Raw genomic sequence first — 23,958 nt, 5'->3', positions numbered from 1 at the left:
TTTCTCCTTCTGGTAATTTGTGTCCCTCCCCCTTCTCTCTTCGTCTATTCCCTACTCTGGCCTCTTACCTTGTCTCCTCACCTTATCACCACCATTCTTGCCCCTCCTCCTTCCCTTTCTCCCATGTCTGTCCTCCTCTCCTCTCCAATCAGATTCTGTCTCCTCCAGCCCTTCAACTTTCACACCCAACTGGCTTCCACTTCTAGCTAGTCCTCCCCCCTGGCTTCCACTTCTAGCTAGTCCTCCTCCCACTTCTAGCTAGTCCTCCCCCCTGGCTTCCACTTCTAGCTAGTCCTCCCCCCTGGCTTCCACTTCTAGCTAGTCCTCCTCCCACTTCTAGCTAGTCCTCCCCCCTGGCTTTCACTTCTAGCTAGTCCTCCTCCCACTTCTAGCTAGTCCTCCCCCCTGGCTTCCACTTCTAGCTAGTCCTCCCCCCCCCCCCGGCTTCCACTTCTAGCTAGTCCTCCCCCCCCCTGGCTTCCACTTCTAGCTAGTCCTCCTCCCTGGCTTCCACTTCTAGCTAGTCCTCCCCCTGGCTTCCACTTCTAGCTAGTCCTCCCCCCTGGCTTCCACTTCTAGCTAGTCCTCCCCCGGGCTTCCACTTCTAGCTAGTCCTCCCCCGGGCTTCCACTTCTAGCTAGTCCTCCCCCCTGGCTTCCACTTCTAGCTAGTCCTCCTCCCTGGCTTCCACTTCTAGCTAGTCCTCCCCCTGGCTTCCACTTCTAGCTAGTCCTCCCCCCTGGCTTCCACTTCTAGCTAGTCCTCCCCCGGGCTTCCACTTCTAGCTAGTCCTCCCCCCGGGCTTCCACTTCTAGCTAGTCCTCCCCCCTGGCTTCCACTTCTAGCTAGTCCTCCCCCGGGCTTCCACTTCTAGCTAGTCCTCCCCCCTGGCTTCCACTTCTAGCTAGTCCTCCCCCGGGCTTCCACTTCTAGCTAGTCCTCCCCCCTGGCTTCCACTTCTAGCTAGTCCTTCCCCGGGCTTCCACTTCTAGCTAGTCCTCCCCCGGGCTTCCACTTCTAGCTAGTCCTCCCCCCGGCTTCCACTTCTAGCTAGCCTTCCCCCTCGGCTTCCACTTCTAGCTAGTCCTCCCCCCTGGCTTCCACTTCTAGCTAGTCCTCCCCCGGGCTTCCACTTCTAGCTAGTCCTCCCCCCTGGCTTCCACTTCTAGCTAGCCTTCCCCCTCGGCTTCCACTTCTAGCTAGTCCTCCTCCCTGGCTTCCACTTCTAGCTAGTCCTCCCCCTGGCTTCCACTTCTAGCTAGTCCTCCCCCCGCCCCGGCTTCCACTTCTAGCTAGTCCTCCCCCCTGGCTTCCACTTCTAGCTAGTCCTCCTCCCACTTCTAGCTAGTCCTCCCCCCTGGCTTTCACTTCTAGCTAGTCCTCCTCCCACTTCTAGCTAGTCCTCCCCCCTGGCTTCCACTTCTAGCTAGTCCTCCCCCCTGGCTTCCACTTCTAGCTAGCCCTCCTCCCACTTCTAGCTAGTCCTCACCCCTGGCTTCCACTTCTAGCTAGTTCTCCCCCCTGGCTTCCACTTCCAGCTAGTCCTCCTCCCACTTCTAGCTAGTCCTCACCCCTGGCTTCCACTTCTAGCTAGTCCTCCCCCCTGGCTTCCACTTCTAGCTAGTCCTCCCCCCCCCCGGCTTCCACTTCTAGCTAGTCCTCCCCCCCCCTGGCTTCCACTTCTAGCTAGTCCTCCCCCCTGGCTTCCACTTCTAGCTAGTCCTCCCCCGGGCTTCCACTTCTAGCTAGTCCTCCCCCGGGCTTCCACTTCTAGCTAGTCCTCCCCCCTGGCTTCCACTTCTAGCTAGCCTTCCCCCTCGGCTTCCACTTCTAGCTAGTCCTCCCCCCTGGCTTCCACTTCTAGCTAGTCCTCCCCCGGGCTTCCACTTCTAGCTAGTCCTCCCCCCTGGCTTCCACTTCTAGCTAGCCTTCCCCCTCGGCTTCCACTTCTAGCTAGTCCTCCTCCCTGGCTTCCACTTCTAGCTAGTCCTCCCCCTGGCTTCCACTTCTAGCCAGTCCTCCCCCCGCCCCGGCTTCCACTTCTAGCTAGTCCTCCCCCCTGGCTTCCACTTCTAGCTAGTCCTCCTCCCACTTCTAGCTAGTCCTCCCCCCTGGCTTTCACTTCTAGCTAGTCCTCCTCCCACTTCTAGCTAGTCCTCCCCCCTGGCTTCCACTTCTAGCTAGTCCTCCCCCCTGGCTTCCACTTCTAGCTAGCCCTCCTCCCACTTCTAGCTAGTCCTCACCCCTGGCTTCCACTTCTAGCTAGTTCTCCCCCCTGGCTTCCACTTCCAGCTAGTCCTCCTCCCACTTCTAGCTAGTCCTCACCCCTGGCTTCCACTTCTAGCTAGTCCTCCCCCCTGGCTTCCACTTCTAGCTAGTCCTCCCCCCCCCCGGCTTCCACTTCTAGCTAGTCCCCCCCCCCCCTGGCTTCCACTTCTAGCTAGTCCTCCTCCCTGGCTTCCACTTCTAGCTAGTCCTCCCCCTGGCTTCCACTTCTAGCTAGTCCTCCCCCCTGGCTTCCACTTCTAGCTAGTCCTCCCCCGGGCTTCCACTTCTAGCTAGTCCTCCCCCGGGCTTCCACTTCTAGCTAGTCCTCCCCCCTGGCTTCCACTTCTAGCTAGTCCTCCTCCCTGGCTTCCACTTCTAGCTAGTCCTCCCCCTGGCTTCCACTTCTAGCTAGTCCTCCCCCCTGGCTTCCACTTCTAGCTAGTCCTCCCCCGGGCTTCCACTTCTAGCTAGTCCTCCCCCCGGGCTTCCACTTCTAGCTAGTCCTCCCCCCTGGCTTCCACTTCTAGCTAGTCCTCCCCCGGGCTTCCACTTCTAGCTAGTCCTCCCCCCTGGCTTCCACTTCTAGCTAGTCCTCCCCCGGGCTTCCACTTCTAGCTAGTCCTCCCCCCTGGCTTCCACTTCTAGCTAGTCCTCCCCCGGGCTTCCACTTCTAGCTAGTCCTCCCCCGGGCTTCCACTTCTAGCTAGTCCTCCCCCCTGGCTTCCACTTCTAGCTAGCCTTCCCCCTCGGCTTCCACTTCTAGCTAGTCCTCCCCCCTGGCTTCCACTTCTAGCTAGTCCTCCCCCGGGCTTCCACTTCTAGCTAGTCCTCCCCCCTGGCTTCCACTTCTAGCTAGCCTTCCCCCTCGGCTTCCACTTCTAGCTAGTCCTCCTCCCTGGCTTCCACTTCTAGCTAGTCCTCCCCCTGGCTTCCACTTCTAGCTAGTCCTCCCCCCGCCCCGGCTTCCACTTCTAGCTAGTCCTTCCCCCGGCTTCCACTTCTAGCTAGTCCTGCTTCCTCCTCTCTCCCTTCTTTCTCTGGCATCTTCTCCCTTTCTTTCCAGACTCAGGGTCTCAGTCTGAAATGTCAACTGTTTATTCCTTTCTGTAGATAATTGATGGCTGGGATAGACATAGTGGGCTAAAGGGCCTGTTTTGTGCAGTTGGAAATTATGACAATGGAACTGATTTGTCCTTAGTTAATAACCAATTTGAATTTTTCCCAATGAGTACAAGTTTGCCAATTCTCATAATGCACATAAAAGTGTAAACCTTGGACAAGGCAAGGATATCCCCATCCATGGTTGTAACAATATAGCAGTGTCAGAGAGTTTAAAGAAGTTGTAACAATGATGTGGAACTTTACAAAGATGTTGCTGGGACTATGCTCTGTCGTTCCAATTGTTTCTTGCATTATATCATTTAATTCAATGAGAGAAGCAAAGTGATATAATCTAGAAATGCAGCACTGCCATTCAGGGTCTTCGTTTGCCACACTAGGGGATAATTACCCTTTGAAGTATCTGTCCCCTCAGGATCTCAGAGTGCTCGATCAAGAGAAGTTTAAGCTTACAATCATTGGCAATACCTCAAGGAAAGATTTTATTCTCATGCCTTGTGATGGATGTGAATGAGCACATCGTCTTCCAAAAGAACTGTAATTCATCTGTGTTAAAGATTGGTAAAGAACAGAGCACTTTCACTGATTGTTGTAGCTGTTTGTGAACTACCTGCACTTGCTGTTTTTCAGTGTTGAAATTGACCTTGCATGTACTTCTTGCGTTGGCAGCTTGTCCATAGTCTCATGACCCTTCAAACATTTCACCTTTCACCCTTAACCCATGACCTCTGGTTGTAGTCCCACCCAACCTCAGTGGCAAAAGCCTGCTTGCATTTACCCTCTCTATACCACTCATAATTTTGTATAGCTCTATCAAATCTCTTCTGAATCTTCTACTTTCCAAGGAATATAATCCTAACATATTCATCTTTCCTTATAACTCAAGGTGCTGTAGTCCCAGCAACATCTTTGTAAAGTTTCGCTGTTCTCTTTCAACCTCATTTATATCATTTCTGTGTGTAGGTGACTAAAACCACACACAGTACTCCAAATTAGGCCTCACCAACATCGTATACAACTTCAACAAAACATTTCATCTACTGTACTCAATACTTGGATCTATGTGGCCAGTGTGCCAACAGCTTTCTTTATGTCCCTATCTAACCTATGCCACCACTTTCAATGAATTCTGTACCTGTATTCCCAGATTACTTTGTTTTACCACACTCCTCAGTGCCCTACCATTCACTGTGTAAGACATAATCTGGTCCTACTGAAGTGTAACACCTCACAGTTGTCTGCATTAAATTCCATCTGCCATTTTTCAGCCTATTTTTCCAGCTGATCCAGATCCCACTGCAAGATGTGATAGTTGCTATCCACTACACCTCCATACTTGGTGCCATTCACAAATTTGCTGATCCAGTTAACCATATTATCATCCAGATCATTGATATAGATGACAAGCGTGAGCAGACACTGCACTGATCCTTGTGGCACTCCACTAGTCACAGGCCTCCAATCAGAGAGGCAACCATCTACTACCACTCTCTTGCTTCCCACAAAGCCAATGTCCAATCCAATTTAAAGCAACCGATCCTTCCTGACCGACCTCCCATGCAGGACCTTGTCAAGTGCCTTGCTGAAGTCCGTGTAGGTAACATGCTCTGACTTGCCTTCGTCTATAAGATTGGTTTGACACTATCTACCATGCACAAATCCATTGTTGACTATTCCTAGTCAGTCTCCGTCTATCTAAATACTCATACATCCGGTCCCTTAGAATAGCTTCCAGTAACTTCCCCTCCACTGATGTTAGGCACACTGGCTTATAATTTCTTGGTTTATTTTTAGAGCCTTTTTTGAACAGTGGAACAATATTAGCTATCCTCCAATCCTCTGGTCCCTCACCTGTTGCTAAAGATGGTTTAAATATCTCTGCTAGGGCCCCTGCAATTTCAGCACTTGCCTCCCACTGGGTCCAAGGAAACAATTTGCCAGGCCCTGCGGATTTATCCACCCTCATTTGCCTAAAGACAGAAAACACCTCCTCCTCTTTAATCTGTATAGAGTCGATGACCTTGCTGCTGCTTTGCCTCAATGCTGTGTCTGCGTCTGTCTCCCAAGTTAATACAGATGCAAAAATTCCATATAAAATCTCTCCCGTCTCTTTTGGCTCCACATAGAGATTATCCTTCGAATCTTCCAGAGGACCAGTTTTGTCCCTTCTAATCCTTTTCCTCTTAACATACCTGCAGAATACTTTAGGATCCTCCTTCACCTAAATTAAGGGCACAACCACTAACATTTCATAAATCAGATGTTCATAAATCTAGGCTATTAACTCTTGTTCCAGTACTACCCTAGTGTTGTCACTTCACGTCCACTTGCAAATTAATGCTGTTGTTGCACAACTCTAGCAAGCAGAGTTCAGTCCTGACCAGAAGCTCTCTGTGCATATTCTCCCTGTGACCACAAGGGTTTCCCTTGGGTGCTCTGGTTTCTTTCCACAACCCAAAGAAGTGCTGTTAGATAAATTAACTTCTTCAAATTGCCACTCTAAGAGCTAATGTAATAAGCGAATCAGGACAGCTGAATAATGAGTTGTTTTAAACTTTTGGATCAATCACATTTAATAGAAAGCATGAAAGACCACATAATTAAAGTAACTATTAATTCCCAAGCTTCAAGAACTTGAACCTCACTTTTCTTTGCATTCATTGCAAAAATTAGTCCGAGGCTTTGATTGACATGAAGTCATTGACAAAGACCTATTTGACAGTGAGAACTGCCTGATGCATCCTGTGGAATCGAAAGCCATCATCTTGCATAAGCACGGCAGCATTGAAATGAATCTTCATTTCATCAAGAAGCCAGAACCAGACTCAGGTTTAATATCACTGACGTATGTCATGAAGTTTGTCTTGTACAGCTGTACATTGCACTACATAATAATAAAAGCTATAAATTACAACAAATTTATAAACATTGACACTGTAACTTTACAAATACCATTGACTGCTGATTGTTTTAAGGAAACTCATTTATTTCTTGTTATCTTTGACATTAAAGGTATTTAAAAAATTGCCAGAATTGATTCTTAAACAATAGTTTAAATATTAGTTGTGAACTGAACTGCATTGAATTACTTAGATTCAGGAAGAGCTTACTAGGCTACGAAGTGATACAGTTAAGTCAGTGAGATCTCAGAAAAACAGCTTGACAGCTCAAGACATCCTGCGACGTTTGGAATGTGAACGTGATGAAGCTGTAGCAGACCTGAGGAGAATGACTACAGAACGGGACAGCCTCAGAGAACGATTAAAGGTGATGAAGTGTACAATTTAAACCTGAAGGTCAGGGAAACAAGTTATTATATAAACATTAGCTGATTACACTTCTGTATCATTTTAACAGATTCAAAAATCATTTATTGGAATAGCTTATTTATTGTCATAGAACATTAACCTTAAAATCCCATACAGAGAAATTTATTTCAGGTTTGGGCCTAAAACTCCATATACATAGGATTTGCTGAGGAGACATGAATATAGCTTCTTCAATTATGTTCTTGATTTTGATGATATTGTCCAACCAGTTCAGATCATTACATTTCGTACACAATTTCCTTTTGGTTTGCTTCTTGCTGATGTAACACTGACGCTTTATTTCCCTCTAACATCCTCTCCTGTCACTGGGTAATGACTTTTACTTTGGTCTAGCTGATGCATTGTATTTCTGGACAGAGGAGTAGGCTTTCTTCCTGTGCCTTGGTTGCTTCAGTGAAATATGCTTGAGTTATCTGAGATTATAACTGGAATTTTACATTATAGGCTTACGATTTAAATCCAGTTGCCTTCCAAAAATAATAACTCCATTAAGGAAATAAAAAACCTTACTCACCAGATTTTTAATGAATTTTGATAATTTTGAGTAAGTAAACCACCATTGCAATTCACAAGCAAGAGAAAATCTGCAGACTTTCTGTAAGTCCGCAATGTCGACAGTTCTCCTTTCCATTGATGCTGCCTGGCCTGAGCTCCTCCAGCAGTTTGTGTGTGTTACCATTGCAATTTATTTTACTTTTAAATTAGTCATGGATTTTTTGATAAATAATTATTCCCTGTAATCTGTTCATTTTATGTTGGTGTGGGCTAGAATTACATATAGGCCAGGCTGGATAAAAATAATACGATCCTCTACTAAAAGTTATGATTAAACATGAAATGAAAATTGTCAGGTAGCATTTGTGGAAAGAGATAGAATTAATGTTTCTGGTGGAAGGAGCACATTGTGTTTCTGTAGGAATCTGACACTGAAACTACTTGTTTTATTGCATATTGCCCCTTAGGTCCCCTTTAAATTTTACCTCCTTCACATTAAAATTAGTTTCATACTTTCATACCCTGGAGAAAAGGTTATGACTGTTATCTATTCCACTCGTGATTTATATACCTCTAAAAGGTAACCCTGCAGTGTCCCACACTGCAACTTTTCAAAAAGAGTACTAGCTTATTCAGACTGTTAACATCTATAACGTAAACACATTGAAAATTCTACTTGATTCATATTTGAAAATGGGGATGAAGATATACAAATACTTTATGTTGCAAAATTGATAGGGTTTGGTGTTACCATACAAGGCTCAATCAAAGCACTATAATCACTGCTTTGTGAGAAAGAGTTGATTTGGCAACAGTTGCAATTTGTTAAGTATCCTCACTGGTAACATGACATATGAATGAATTATGTCTGCCCTTATTATCCTCTCTTTATGTTCTCTATTCGACCATGTATATGCATCATGCAAGAAATTTAGGGTTGAATAACATAAAATATACAATATTAATATTTTGTACCTCAGTCTGATCTTTCACCTTGTTAATAATTTAATGTCATAATATAGCTCAATTATCTGAATCAAATTCCCTTTTCCCTTAAACTTATTGCTTCTGGCAGGCAATGAATGCTTAATACTATATTAACAGTGGCATTGATCTGGGTAAAATAAATGAGACCATCTCTACTGAGGCAGCAGTGATCTTCAGTTGAGGGCATTAAAGTTTTTCGAGAATTATCTGGGTGCTGTCTAAATAATATAACAGTGGTGAATTTGCATTCAGATTTTGTATAAGTTCTTTTCATATATACAGCAGAAAAATATCAGATGTAATTTATCAGTACTTACTGGTTTCAATATTCCAATAGATTTCCCAGGAGACTGCGATTAATGAGAGGGCACATATGGAGCAAAGAATAGAAGACCTGAAGGCGTCTGTACACGCAGTAATGTTGATTTTTTTAAGATTGAATTCTGCAATTAGAAATTTTAAACCATTTTGGTATCATCAAGTTAAAATGACTGTTAGATTCCTTGGACTGTGGTTCAGCTATACAGATGAGAGTAATCATGTAATGTATACTACACAACAGAAATACAGATTAGTTTCTGTGTAAATATAAATACTAGTTGTTATAAATTGATTTGTGCAACAGACTTTAGATCCTTTTTCAATTTTAGCTGAGCTAGTGTTGGCCAATCATTTTAGTGGAGGAGTGTCATGAGATCTTTTATTATGAAATATAGTTTCATAGTAAATTGATGTAACACTGTATTTGCTCACTTGTATTGCTGCCTGCACCTATTGTAAGCACCTATCAGTTGGTCTTATTGTAGACCTAATTCTTCTCAGTTGGAAGATGAAAGATTGGAACACCGATCTAGGCTGTCTTGCCTAAAAGAGAGTGTAACATCCCTGGAAGAAGAAATTAAAATATTAGCCAGAAAGTCATCAGACAGTGAAGATCAACTGTGCAGAGTGAGAGGAGAAAACAACCAAATCAGGTGAAATTGCTTTCATTAGTAAACTACCTTTTCCTAATCTCTTCTACAGAGAGCTCATGGACATCTTTGTCAGTGAGGCTGAGACCATTGACCACTGGTGTATCCTTTTCTTTTCTAGTTTTTAAATTTTGCAATTTTTAAAATTGTCTGCTATGGTTAACACTGGTGTAGCTCTTTCATTCGAATCTATAAACTTCTGAAAAAAAAATCCTTATATCTTGTATTCTACAACCCCATCAAGAAAATTTCTATTCCTTGTAAATCCTTGGTAAAATTATAGCATTCCAAATTAATGCCATCTTATTCTGATAAAGGGGATGCAGTGGATATTTTGAGCTTTTCTAATTTCTTTATCTTTATCTAATTGAGGTTAATTGGACAAACTATGGTACATATAGTTCAGTGGTTCCCAAACTTAGTTGGCTTACCTACTGCTTGGCTCCCAGACCACATCCCCAGCATCCCCCTCTCCCTTTCTGGTGATTACATAAAAACTATAAAGAATTTTGATTTATGATGGGGAGTGAAAGAAATAACTATAAAATCAAAGCAGTGACAAATAATTGAAAAAAAATGATTAAAATCTATTTAAAGCTACAAATAAAATTACTCATTTAATTACAGTAAAAAGAATTTCAGAGCGTACATTAGTTGAACTATTCATGACTTCATTGCTTTTTCACTTTTTACTGAGGTGAATGAACTTGATGCAGTGATATCAGTTTCTCAACATCAGGCTGAATGTCACTCAGAAGGAGTCTCAGATTCCCACGTTCAGTAATTTGTGGTCTGTTTTGTTGCTTTGAAAGAAGTTGGCTGACAGAAACCACACTCCACTAAATATGGTGTTGGAAAGACAGTAAAGAACAACTTGACATGAAATGCTGTCATAGGAAAGCAGCATCCATCATCAGGGATCCTCACCACCAAGGTGATGCTCTCACTGCTGCTTATCAGGTAGAAGGTAGAAGAGCCTCAGGACTCACACCACCAGGTTCAAGGACAGTTGTACTGGTACCCCTCAGCGATTAGGGTCTTGAACAAAAGGGGATAACTACACTCAACTTCCACTTGCCCCATCATTGAAATATTTTCACAACTAATCAACTCACTTTCAAGGATTCTTCATCTCATATTGTCATTATTTATTTATATTTGCAATTGTATTTTTTTGTCTTATGCATTCTAGTTGATCTTTCATTGATTCTGTTATAGTTACTATTCTGTAGATTTGTTGAGTATGCCCACAAGAAAATAAATCTCGGTTGTATATGGTGACATACTGTATATGTGCTTAGATAATAAAATTTACTTTGAACTTTGACTTTCTTCTACAGTGCAGGATAGCATTGTAAGATTTCTTTTGCGAGATATGATAGTTTGAAACTTGGCTTTAGGTCAGTCATGTTGTTAAGAGATCAGATTTTTGTCCATTCTTCCTGTTAATTTCACATTTCAAGAGTTCTGGAAAATATTTATTCCCTATCTGGAATTTAGATCAAGAGAAGATCCTGAAATCTCTAGGACTTGTCTTTAGGCAGCTCACCCAGGTGGGCACAGTATTCTTGAAGATCATCATCTGGTATTCTTTCTTTCTCTTCCAATTGAGAGAGGCTTGGAAGTTGGAAAAGGTTGCAATGGCTAATGTTGCACTTAAATAGGGTTAACTTGGACAGAAATGTGGAGATTACTGATTTGACTTATCAAAGATTCACATAATTTCCTTGCAATTGAAGACTGATTTCATTAAACTTTATGAAATAATTCTAACGAAGAAGCAATGTTATGCCCAATATTATTGAATTGATTACTGAATGAAGCCTTCAAGTCTTCAAAGAATTTTATTATTTTCAAGCACATAAAAGCACCTCAGGCAGTTTCCTTTTGAAAGCCATCTGACTTCATTGTGAGGCAGCAAACATTCAAATTGTTCATCGTTCTCAGTATAAAGCTCTCAGAATAGTTGAGAATTAAGAGCATGGAACTTGATTTTATTTATTGCTGTTACAACAGTTTTTAATGACTTGTGTAGCCGATCACTTAGGTTTTTTATGACAAGATGTCTGTGAATTAAACAGTGAATGGTAAATATGTTTGGTACAGCTCTTTGCAAGAAAATAATAACCCCACTTTGGCTTCCTGTCATTGATGATGCTCCATCTGCTGTACAAGCAAGATTGTTGGTGAGCAGAATGTCCCTCTTTTTGAAAAATTGCTCAACGACCCGAACTATTGGCTCCTTCAAATCTGTTTCAAGAACTCTTTCAAATAATGACTCTTGAACCATTATTTTGTCTTTTATGAACATAACCAAGAAGCAAAGATTCATTGCCTGGCAAAGTTGACTCTTTCAACTGTAAAACAAATTCTGTTGTCCTAAATATATTGCACAATGTATCTTCCACATTCTCAGACATTTCTTTTAAGCAGAATTGTCAATGTGGGGAATCACTTTAATTATTTGGTCTGGTGTCTTATGCAAAACTGTACTCAGAACCTCCTTTACTGTTGGCAGAATCAGTTCTTCTCCAATAGTATGGGGCTTTTCAGAGTTAGCAATGAGAAGTGAAATGTTGTATGAAGCACACAAACCATCACTGTTCTGTTGTGAAGTGCTGGCAAACATGTTTTGAAGTGTTTTCTATTTCTGAAAGTTTTCACAAAGTGACTGAGATTAAGTTCCTGTTTGCTCTGTCAATGTGTTTTCTCTTCAAATGTTCATGGAGCCTGGACATTTTCATTGCCTCAGTTGAAAAAACACTTTTACACAACAGATAGACTGGCTGCTGTTGGTTACTTGGAGCTGGTATAAATCCATATTTCAGATATGCTACACTATATTGTCTATGCTTTTTCATTTGGTCTGCTTTTGCCATTTTCATTATCCATTAATGATCACTGTTAGTTGCCTAATGTTTAACTCCAACCTCAAGTGCTATAATCAATAAAGGTGAAAGTTATGACATCATAGCTCAATTAAAACTCCACTGCCTGAAGCTACGTAAAGTGGGACAGCAATATCTTGGTTGTGTTGTGGATGAGAGGAATGTACTCGAGACCATTTGAAAGGACAGATTCTGAACTTTGAACGATATACCTTAATTCATGGGAATTGTGTCACTGTGTGATTAGAGTATGGGAGTTGAAGCTAAAATGGTATTACGGTAGTGAATAATTGAAGGGCCAGGTCCAGAAATAACATGATTTCTTCAGAACTGATTTCTCATGATATGCCAAATACACAAGTGTCACGTTGCTTTTCACCAACTATAATGTGCTTTGAACAAAGCCTCAGAGAATGGCAGGTTAGCCAGTGATGAGGTGGTTATGTGATCATTGTAATCAATTATGAGGCACTGAGGATCAAATGCTTATAATAAGTAATTCATTTCTTAAATTAAGCCTGTAATCCTTCTGCTGCCCCCTTGTTACCAAGCACCTCCTTGCCTACTTGTGGAAAATATGAAGATACATCCAATCAAATTCATCTAACATCAGGGAATATTTATCCCTACTGTTCACATAGCATACAACTTTCATATGTGATACCAGGATTTCTACCTCAAACTGGAAATTTAAATAGTGAAGTTTCTTGGGTCAATATTGCCACACTGCCCAATGTTGATTCTGAGTATGCCTTTAGACATTTTCAGTTCTTTAAATTAAAAATTCCTTAAGAATTTCGTTTCTATGCTATGTCCTTCTATATCTGTATTTAATTCTCCCCATCTTCCCCGTTGGAAGGCTGAAGCCTTTCAATCAAAATATCTTCCGTAGTTTTGAGTCACTCATCTTGTATTTTTGTTAAATGTAGGACTTCAGTTACCATTGTAGAAAATATTGTTATCAATGTACACAGACATCTGTGTGATAAAGAACAGATCATCTACTTTTATTATATTGCTACTGACTGACTATTACCATAACATCTATCAATTCTGCATAAGGAAATTTAAGTTCACGTTAGCTGCTTTTTGAAAAAAGAAGAATCAAAATTGGTTTGAAATTTATCAAATATTTATAGACAAGTGAAACAGCAATGTACTAATGCTTTCAATAGCTATAATTATATTAATATGAAATGTAATGTTGTAGATCATTATTGGACCAGGCAGAAGATAATCTTGCCGAATCCCAGAGACGCCTTTCAATAAAATCCACTGATCTACAACTCGCACAGGATAAGAACATTCGACAAAGTGAAAAGATTGGTAATGCCAAATGTTCCCTTAATCTTAAACAAGAACAGGGAATAGTTAATATAATTTTGTACATCTGTATAGAATTTTTTTTCTTTTGTTATGTGTGGATGCAAAAAATTGAGATAAAGCCATTAGACATATCACTGTGTGCCTTTCACACCCCATTTAGGTTGTGTAACTGCTAGTTCATCCTTCTGAATTTTAGCTCAATAAATTTTACCCATCATGTTGATTAAGCAATTATTGCGTCCAGTATGAGCCTTGGCATTGAGGCTCATCAGGATTGTGAGGAACAGCCTATTAATTTAACATACACTTATATGTGGCAATTAATAACTAGTATTCAGGAGACTTTTACCTGCATTTCTGCCTAAATTAGAGGATAGTACATTCTTTTGTTGCCACCACCTGTTAATTTCAGAATGGAAATCAGACATTTGCATTCTTAATGAGTCAACTATTCGCTGGTCAAAATCAATGAGTCATCTGCTTTTTCTTTATTAATTATATTCACCACTATCGCATTTAAACTTTTTGCTTTTACCAACAATAACAAACAGAGGATTAAAAAACAACCTGTTTTGTAAATGGGATTAGTTTAGATTAGCATAATGGTCTCTTTGAGCATGACGGGCTGAAGCTCCTGTTCCTATTCAAACCTCAGAAAGAATTTAAGAAAGATGTGGGACTAGGCAGAAAAATGGTTCAGCACAGCCAAGAAGGGCCAAAAGGCCTGTTTCTGTGCTGTAATGTTCTATGGTTCTATGTTAAATATGTACATAAGTAAATATTGTGTAAGTATTAAATATAGTCATGATCTTGGAAAATATCAGATTTTTTTATTTTAATTCTGCTTGATATTAATAGAACATCACACAAAGAAAAATATCCTGAATATATTTTCTTTTAACATATGCAATGGGCCAGATTTAATTTGGCATTATGGAGACAGGTGTGGTACATATTGGTACCAATGACATAGGTAGGAAAAGGGAAGAGTCCTGAAAGAAGGAAGTTGAAAAGCAGGATCTCAAAGGTAGTAATCTTGGGATTACTGCCTGTGCCATGCGACAGTGAGAATAGGAATAGAATGAGGTGGAGGATAAATGCATGGCTGAGGGAATGGAGCAGGGGGCAGGGATTCAGATTTCTGGATCATTGGGACCTCTTTTGGGGTCGGTGTGACATGTACAAAAAGGATGGGTTGCACTTGAATCCCAGGGGGACCAATATCATGGCGGGCAGGTTTGATAGAGCTGTTGGGGAGGGTTTAAACTAGTTTGGCGGGGGGTGGGAATCAGAATGTGAGTGCAGGGATTAAGGTAGAAGGACAAGGGCATGATGCTAAGAGTTCTGAGTTGATGAGGAAGGACAGGCAGGGGACAAAACATAATTGTAGCCAGTTAAGGGGTTGAAATGTGTCTATTTCAATGCTAGGAGTATTAGGAACAAGGAGGATGAACTTAGAGTATGGATTAGTATATGGAACTACGATATTGTGGCCGTTACTGAAACTTGGTTGGAGGAAGGACAGGATTGGATGATGCAGGTCCCAGGTTTCAGGTGCTTTAAAAAGAATAGGATGGGAGGTAGAAAAGGGGTGGGGGAGTGGCATTGCTGGTCAGGGATAGTATCACGGCTATAGAAAGGGAGGATGCTGCAGAGGGAGTATCCACTGAGTCGGTCTGGGTAGAAGTCAGAAATAGGAAGGGGTCAATCACTGTGCTGGGGGTGGTCTATAGGCTCCCAAATACCCCTCGGGACACCAAGGAGCAGATAAACAGGCAGATTTTAGAATGGAGCAGGAAATACAGGGTTGTAGTTATGGGTGATTTCAACTTCCCTCATATTGACTGGCACCTCCTGAGTGCAAGGGGGATAGATGGGGCTGAATTTGTCAGGCGTGTTCAGGAAGGATTCCTGTCACAGTATGTGGACTGGCCAACGAGAGGAGAGGCTATACTGGATCTAATTCTGGGTAATGAACCTGGTCAGGTGGCAGACCGCTTGGTAGTGGAGCATTTTGGTGACAGCAACCACAACTCCCTTAGCTTCAACATAGCTATGGAAAGAGATAAAATCAGACAAAATGGTAAAGTGCTTAACTGGGGAAGGGCTAACTTTGAAGGGAAGAGGCAGGAACTAGCAACAGTAAATTGGAAACATGTTCAAAGGGGAAAGCACAGAAGTAATGTGGGAGAAGTTTAGGGACCACTTGAGCTGGGTTCAGGATAGGTTTGTCCCACTGAGACAAGGAAAAACTGGTAGGAAAAGGGAACTGTGGCTGATGAAACACATGAGGCAACTCGTCAAGAGGAAAAAGGAAGCTTATGTTAGATATAAGAAGCAGGAAGTAGGAGGGGCTCATAAGAAATATAGGGTAGCCAGGAAGGAGCTAAAGAAAGGACTTGGGGGAGCTCGAAGGGGGCATGAGAAGGCCTTGGCATGTAGGATTAAGGAGAACCCCAAGGCGTTCTATGTGTATGTGAAGAACAGGAGGATGACGAGAATGAAGGTTGGACCGCTAAAGGGTAAAGAGGGCAACATGCCTGGAGGCAGAGTAGGTTGGGGAGGTCCTAAATGAATAATTTGCTTCAGTATTCATAAGTGAAAAGGATCTTGATCAAGATGAGGTCAAAATAGAGCAGGTCTGTGTGCTGGACAATGTGGAGATTAAAGAAGAAGAAGCAATGCCGGATCTTCTTAAAAACATCAAGATTGATAAATCCCCAGGGCCGGATATGATACACTCCAGGTTGTTGTGGGAATTAAGAGAAGAGATCGCTAGAGCATTAACTATGATCTTTGAATCCTATTTGGCTGCAGGGGAAGTGCCAGAGGACTGGAGAATGGCAAATGTAGTTCTCTTGTTTAAAAAAGGTAATAGGAAGAAACCTGGGAACTATAGACCGGTGAGTCTTATGTTGGTGGTCTGCAAACTACTGGAAAGGATCCTTAAGGATAGGATCTACGAGCATTTGGAGATGTACAGTCTACTCATGGATAGTCAACATGGCTTTGTGAAGGGAAGATCATACCTCACGAGCCTGATTGAGTTTTTTGAAGAGGTAACAAAAGAAATTGATGAGGGTAGGGCAGTGGATGTAGTCTACATGGACTTTAGCAAGGCATTTGACAAGGTCCACCACGAGAGACTCATCCAGAAAGTCATGAGACATGGGATAAGTGGAACCTTGGCTGATTGGATAAAAAATTGGCTTAAAGGAAGAAAGCAGAGGGTAGTTGTGGAAGGAAAGTATTCTGCCTGGAGGTCTGTGACTAGTTGAGTGCCGCAGGGATCTATCCTGGGACCCCTGCTATTTGTGATTTTTATAAATGACCTGGATGTAGAGGTGGAAGGATGGGTGAGTAAGTTTGCGGATGACACGAAGATTGGAGGAGTTGTGGATGGAGCTGCAGGTTGTTGAAGGTTACAAGAGGATATTGACAGGCTGCAGAGTTGGGCTGAAAAATGGCAGATGGAGTTCAATCTGGATAAGTGTGAGGTGATGCATTTTGCAAGGACAAACCAGAAGACTGAGTACAGGATTAATGGTCAGTTACTTGAGTGTGGATGAACGGAGGGACCTTGGGGTTTAAATCCATACATCACTCAAGATCACTGTGCAGGTTGATAGGGTAGTTAAGAAGGCCTATGGAATGCTAGGCTTCATTAACAGGGGGATTGAGTTCAAGAGTAGAGAGGTCATGTTGCAACTCTACAAATCTCTGATGAGACCGCACTTAGAGTATTGTGTTCAGTTCTGGTCACCTCATTGTAGGAAGGATGTGAAAGCTATGGAGAGGGTGCAGAGGAAGTTTACCAGGATGTTGCCTGGTTTGGAGAACAAGTCATATGAAGCAAGGTTAGCAGAGCTGGGACTTTTCTCTTTGGAGCATAGAAAAATGAGAGGGGACTTGATAGAGGTCTACAAGATTATGAGAGGCATAGATAGGGTGGATAGTCAGTACCTGTTTCCCAGGGCACCAATAGCAAACACCAGAGGGCATATGTACAAAATTAAGGGAGGGAAGTTTAGGGGAGACATCAGGGGTAAGTTTTTTTTTACACAGAGGGTTGTGAGTGCCTGGAATAACTTGCCAGGGATGGTGGTGAAGGCTAAATCATTAGGGGTATTTAAGAGCCTCTTGGACAGGCACATAGATGAAAGAATAATAGAGGGTTATGGGGTAATGTGGGTTTAGTACTTTTTTTTAAGGATTATATGGGTCGGCACACCATGGTGGGCTGAAGAGCCTGTACTGTGCTGTAGTGTTCTGTGGTTCTATGGCTGCAGAGCAACAGAAGCTAGGAATTAAATATCCAATATGGTTTGGTATTTATGAAGGACAGGCAAGAAGGAAAAGGGAATGGTGTGCTGCTATTAATAAAAAAAATCAGTGCAAGTAACCTTGGTTTCATAGATCATGATGTAAAATTTGGATTACGCTCAAAATAGCAAAGACAGAAAGTCATTGAAAGTATAAAAGGAGAGTTGGTAGTGACTGGGAGAATACAAGGAATGAGAAGGCAGTGGAAGGGAATGTGTAACGTTTAAAGAAATAATGCAAATCATAAAAAATTAAACTCCATTAAAGCACAAAGGCCCAGTAGGAAAAAAAGTTCAAAATCAGAATCTGGTTTAGTATCAGCGGCATATGTCATGAACTTTATTGTGGCAGTAGTACAATGTAATAAATAATAATAGAAAAAGATGTATCCTTAAGTGACAGAAAGATAGCGTTATATCCAAGAATGAAGCTTGAAATGTTGCTAGAAATGGTAGTAGTCATAAAGACTGAGAGTATTTTAGAATTCAGTAAAATAGGATCAACATATTGTTAAAGAAGGTCACAATGGAACAGAGAGTAGATAGGCAAAAATAAAATAAAAATTCTAAGAGCTTTTGTAGGTACATAAGCAGAAAAAGACTGGTGAAGGCAAGTAGGAGACCCTTACAGACAGAGATGGGGAATAAGGAAATTGCAGAGCAATTAAGTAATGACTTGCACCTGTTGTCACAGAAGATGTATTAAAGAATCAAGGGTCTCAAGAGAACAAGGACCTGAAAAAAGTATTAGTCAAAAATACTGCTTCAAAGCTAACAAATCCCAATGATCCAATAATTTAATGCCAGAGTTTTGTGATGGATGGAGATGGTGGATGCTCTTGTGGTTAATATTCCAATATGTTGTGTAAATGTTCTTGGGAATTGATAACGTATGTGATTCCATTATTTCAGGAGAGAGAAAACAGGAAATCATTGACTTGTTAGTCTGATATGATTTGAATAATGAAAGATGCAACGGCTTGGAAAACACAAACAAGCTTGAACAAAGTCAACATAAAGTTATGGAAGGAAACTCATGTTTGAATGATCTACTGGAATTCTTTGAGCCTGAGGGGACTAAAGGTTATATTTTCAAGATAGCTGTAGATTGTGAGAAGGGAGGAGGAAGAGCAGCTGGGCAAGAATTATTCCGATGGAAGTCAATATGCTAAAATGTGAGGTACCCACACAAGAGAAAACCAGAGTATTTGTTAAGTGATGAGAGAGTGGATAGTGTTATCAATGTGATCTAGATGTGGCTGCTTGATGTGGCAGTTACATGTAATCTTGGTGAGACCATACTTGGAATATTGTGTACAGTTTTGGTCATCTTACCTCAAAAAAATGTACTTCTCACAGAGGCAACATAGTAAAGATTTACTAAGCTATTTCCAGGGCTTCACTGGCTGGATGCAGGAAAGATGATTCCCCTATTTAAGGAATCCAGGAGACACAGTATCAGAGTAGGTGTAGGTGTTTTGGACCAACATGAGGAGCAATTCCTTAACTATGAGGGCATTGAATCTTCAAAATTCGCTATCTGGAGTACTCTGCAGTCCAAACACAGATCAGTAGATTTCTGGGAATTAAGGGAATCAAGGGTAATGGAGATAAATCTGGAAAATGGCACTGAAGAAAATGAGTCTCGATCTTGATGAATGGGGGAACAAATGAGCTCTAAAGGCCAGATGACCTACTTCTAGCTTTTGTTCCTTACATTCTTCTGTACCTTGCTTTGATTGGTACGTTGCCATATCAAAATGATTTTCTAGTAATGTTGTTATTCTCAGATGTAAATATTTGAAATATGAAGATGGACAGAAAGATTGTGAAAGGGTTCATCATATGTACTCTCAACAAAAGATATGTTTCCTGAACAATTGCAACATTGTCTAAAGATATATTTGATAATCATCTCAATTATTTAATGAACCTATAGCATACTCAGTAAGGTTTAAAATCTCATCCCAATAGATGATTTGAGTAGGCATGTTGCTTCACTTCAAGAAGAGCTTAGCTCAGTCCATACCAAAGTCTGTGAACTTGATAAACAAAAGAAAAGTTTACAAGAGCTTACAGATGAAAAGACTGAAACAATTGCTTCTCTGGAAGAGAATCTTCACCAAAAAGTAAGTGATTTTAAAAGAGTTACTAAATTATTCATCTATAATGATCTGGCTACACCTTTTGTTATTTCCCAAAGACTGCAATTTTTTTAAGGTCATGCAGAATCTGAAAGCGGATCTAATTTTATAGTTTGTTCTGCCATTATGAAGTTAAATCTAAAGCATTTGCAGCATAATCTCTTTCATCATGAATGAATGGGGAAACTCTTTGAAGGTGGGTAACTATCATTCTGTTTTGTTTGCTCATTGAATTTTGCTGCCAAGGTAGTTTGCAATCATCAGAGGTTTCCAAGTGAGTTTACTGGTAGATGAAACTGATTTGTGGTGTAAGTTGTTTCTCCTAAGAGAGTTTTCAATTCCTGACAAAAAAAAAGACTAAAATGATATTGTGCAAATGTGACCTGAAGCCTTGATGGAAGAACTTTGGAAAACTCAAAACAAGGAGTTAAATGCTGAGCAACACATAGAAAATGCTGAGGAAACTCAGCAGGTCAGGCAAGGACGACATCAATGGAGGGAAATAAACAGTTGATGCTTCAGGCAGAAATCCTTCATCAGGACCGATATCCTCACTTACCTGATGAGCTCCACCAGCATTTTGTGTGTGTTCCTCAAGATCTGCCTCTCTTGTTTCTGTAGAATTAAATGCTGTTTTTTTTCAGAGTTGCTGTTTATACCATTTTCATTTAAAAAATCTTTTTATTAATTATTATTGAAGATTAACAAAAAATACATTGTCAATATGTCATTATATACAGTAAAGAACAAAATTAGCAAATAACTGATTAACAAAGCTAAGCAATATATCAAGAATAATAAGAGAAAATAAAGTGTTAAGAATATTTTTTATAACTGAAAACAAACAAACAAAAAAAAAACCCCATTGGGAGCACAACTCCGGAGCTATACATCATACAAGCTTCCACAGGAAAAGAAACCAATCCGCCAACTCAAATCCACTTAAAAAAATTGGAAGGAAACCATATTAATTAACTCAAATCAAATGATAGTAGCGGGCGAATGAACCCCACCTTTTCTCAAAATCAAATCAAGGATCAAAAGTTTGACTTCTGATTTTCTCTAAACTAAGACATAACATCACCTGAGAGATCCATTGTATCAAAGTAGGAGCAGAAGCATCTTTCCATTTCAACAAAATAGCCCTTCTGGCTAATAATGTAACGAATGCAATTACATGTTGGTCTGATGGAGAAATACCATGAATATATTGAGGGACTATACCAAATAAAACTCTCAATTTATTAGGTTGTAAATTAATTTTTAAGACTTCAGAAATTGTAGAGAAAATAAACTTCCAAAAATGTTTCAGTACAGAACACGACCAAAACATATGTGTCAATTTGGCTGTCTCAGTTTTACATCTGTCACACTGACTATCAACATTAAAAAATATTTTAGACAGTCTCTCCTTTGTTAAATAGTAACGATGTACAATTTTAAATTGAATTAAAGAGTGATTGGCACAGATCAAAGAAGAGTTAACCAACTTCAAAATCTGCAACCAATCTTCTGTTATCAGGGTCATGTTAAGCTCTCTCTCCCAATTTTGCTTAATCTTAAGTGAAGGGTAATTGTGCTGTTGTAACAATAAATTATAAATTTTCCCAATAAAACCCTTCACTAAAGGATTCATTTTTAAAATATCTAACAGGTCAGAATCTTGTATATATGGAAAATTTAAGTATTTTCGTAAAAAGTGTCTGACCTGAAGATATTGCAGGAAATATGAATATGAGAGAGAGTATTTAGATACTAATTTCTCAAAAGACGTCAATCAGCCATCCTAGAACAGATCCATGAAGGAATAAACCCCTTCAATCCTCCAAAAAAGATAAGTAGGATCACTTAATGAAGGCTTAAATAAATAATTACAATAAATTAAACTAAAAGATTTTAAGATTTAAAAAGCTTTAAAACTGGAACCAAATTTGTAATGACTGCTTAATCACAGGATATGAATTTAAATTAGTAATTTTGGCCAGTTGTACAGGTAAAGAAGCTACTAATAATGAGGTTAAGTGAGACTGTTTCACAGCATTCAATTCCAAATCAGCCCAAGGTGGTCGTTCATCATCCCAATATAACCAAAAACACATATAACGTATATTAACAGCCCAATAATACATTCTTAAATTAGGCAAAGCAAGACTTCCATCTTTTTTTAATTTTTGTAAATGATATTTACCAATTCTTGGTCTTTTATTATTCAAAACAAAAGATGAAATAATAGAGTCAACCCGACTGGAAAAACATCTTAGTTAAAAAAAAAGGATATTTTGAAATATATATAAAATTTTGGTAAAATCATCATTTTAACTGCATGAATTTGGCCAATTAATGGAAGTGTAAGTGGATTCCATCTACAAAATAGTTGCTTCATAAAATCCACTAAAGGAAGTAAATTAGCTTCATAAAGGTCTTTATGATTTTTAGTGATAATAATACCTAAATATTTAAATGAGTCCGCAACTCTAAAAGGAATGTCATCATATATAGAAGCAGGATCATTTAGGGGAAATAATTCACTTTTATCAAGGTTGAGTTTATATCCCGAAAACTTTCCAAAATCGTTTAATAATTTCAATTAACTAGGAATGGATTCTTTAGGATTCGAAATATAAACTAAGAGATCATTAGCATAAAGAGAGATCATATGAACAGTCTCATTTATGAAAATTCCACGGTGCAATAGCCAAGGGTTCCAGCACCAAATTAAATAGCAAAGGACTTAACAGACATCCTTGTCTTGTAACCTGCGAAAGCTGAAAAAAATGAGATCTGCAATTGTTAGTAATAACAGTAGCAATAGGGCTTTTATATATAATACTAATCCACTTATTAAAATTAATACCAAAGCCAAATTTCTCTAAAACACTACGTAAGTATTTCCATTCAACTCTGTCAAATGCCTTTTCAGCATCAAGACAGATAACATATTGGGGAGTCTTAGAAAAGGATGAATATATAACATTTAACAGTCTCTGAACATTAGAGAAAGAATAATGGCCCTTTATAAAACCTGTTTGGTCTTGAGAGATAATTTTAGCTAGAAATTCTCCAGCCAATTAGCCATTATATTTGAGAGAATTTTAGCATCCACACTTGATAAAGAAATAGGTCTATATGAAGCACATTCAGTAGAAGCCTCATAAAATGTGGGAGGTAACTCTCCTATCAAAAATGAATCTTTAAGTGTTTCTAACATATATGAAGAGAGCAATTTTTCAAATTTTTTATAAAATCCTACAAAATGACCATCCAGTCCAGGAGCTTTACCAGATTGCATTGAAAAAATAGCTTTCTGAATTTCACTTTCAGTAATAGGAGCATAAAGAGTTTGTTGATCTTCAACAGAAAATCGAGGAAAATTGATCTTTTGTGAAAAGGCATTCATTTTAGAAAAATGAAATGGAAACATTTATAAAGTTCAATATAAAAATCTTGAAAAATTTTATTAATATCTTCATAATGACATGCTAAACTACCATCTCCCTTACGGATTTTTAAAATCTGTCTTTTAGCTCTAGCTGCTTTTAATTGAGATGCTAATAGCTTATTATTTATATTACCAAACACATAAAATTGACTTTTCAATTTAAGCAAATTTCTTTCAATAGGATAAGTTAATAATAAATTATATTGTGATTGGAGTTCAACTCATTGAATAAATCAATATTAGGGGATATTGCATAAATATTATCCAAGTCTTTAATTTGTTTGGAAATCTTATCTAACTCTGTTTTTGTCTGTTTCTTAAGCTTAGCTGAATAGGAGATTATCTGACCATGCAAATATACTTTAAATGTATCCCATATAATCCATTTCGACACATCTCCCATATTATTAAAAAGAAAAAAATCTTTTATCTGAGTCTCAATAAATATGATAAAGTCAGAACTTTGTAATAAATTTTCTGGAAAATGCCAAGGCAAATTTGCAATAGCGACATCATTCAATTCAAAAGCTAAACTTAAAGTCGCATGATCCGAGAGAGCTATAGCATCATATTCACATTTCTGGACTTTGGACAAAAATTGTGAATCAACTATAAAGTAATCGTTTCTCAAATATTTTTTGTGAACATGTGAAAAAAAGAATAATCTCTA

At 39.8% G+C, this 23,958-nt stretch overlaps 1 protein-coding gene across 7 annotated transcripts in view; it reads left to right on the top strand.

Annotated features, from left to right (window-relative positions):
- tsga10 (testis specific, 10) overlaps nucleotides 1–23,958 on the top strand; it is a 125,411-nt gene that overhangs the window by 58,152 nt on the left and 43,301 nt on the right. For 6 of the 7 annotated variants that reach the window (XM_059963904.1, XM_059963905.1, XM_059963903.1 and 3 more), the window contains 5 exons: nucleotides 6,481–6,654; nucleotides 8,536–8,613; nucleotides 9,021–9,172; nucleotides 13,268–13,383; nucleotides 19,680–19,834. In XM_059963904.1, the coding sequence (XP_059819887.1) occupies nucleotides 6,481–6,654; nucleotides 8,536–8,613; nucleotides 9,021–9,172; nucleotides 13,268–13,383; nucleotides 19,680–19,834 (675 nt within the window). The remainder of the gene's footprint in view (nucleotides 1–6,480; nucleotides 6,655–8,535; nucleotides 8,614–9,020; nucleotides 9,173–13,267; nucleotides 13,384–19,679; nucleotides 19,835–23,958) is intronic. The other variant, XM_059963906.1, reaches the window with a different exon arrangement.

This window comes from Hypanus sabinus, chromosome 3 (assembly GCF_030144855.1).
Source record: "Hypanus sabinus isolate sHypSab1 chromosome 3, sHypSab1.hap1, whole genome shotgun sequence".
Lineage (NCBI taxonomy): Eukaryota > Metazoa > Chordata > Chondrichthyes > Myliobatiformes > Dasyatidae > Hypanus > Hypanus sabinus.
The sequence above is the reverse complement of the archived record's forward strand: the minus strand, read 5'-3'. Positions and strand labels throughout refer to the sequence as shown.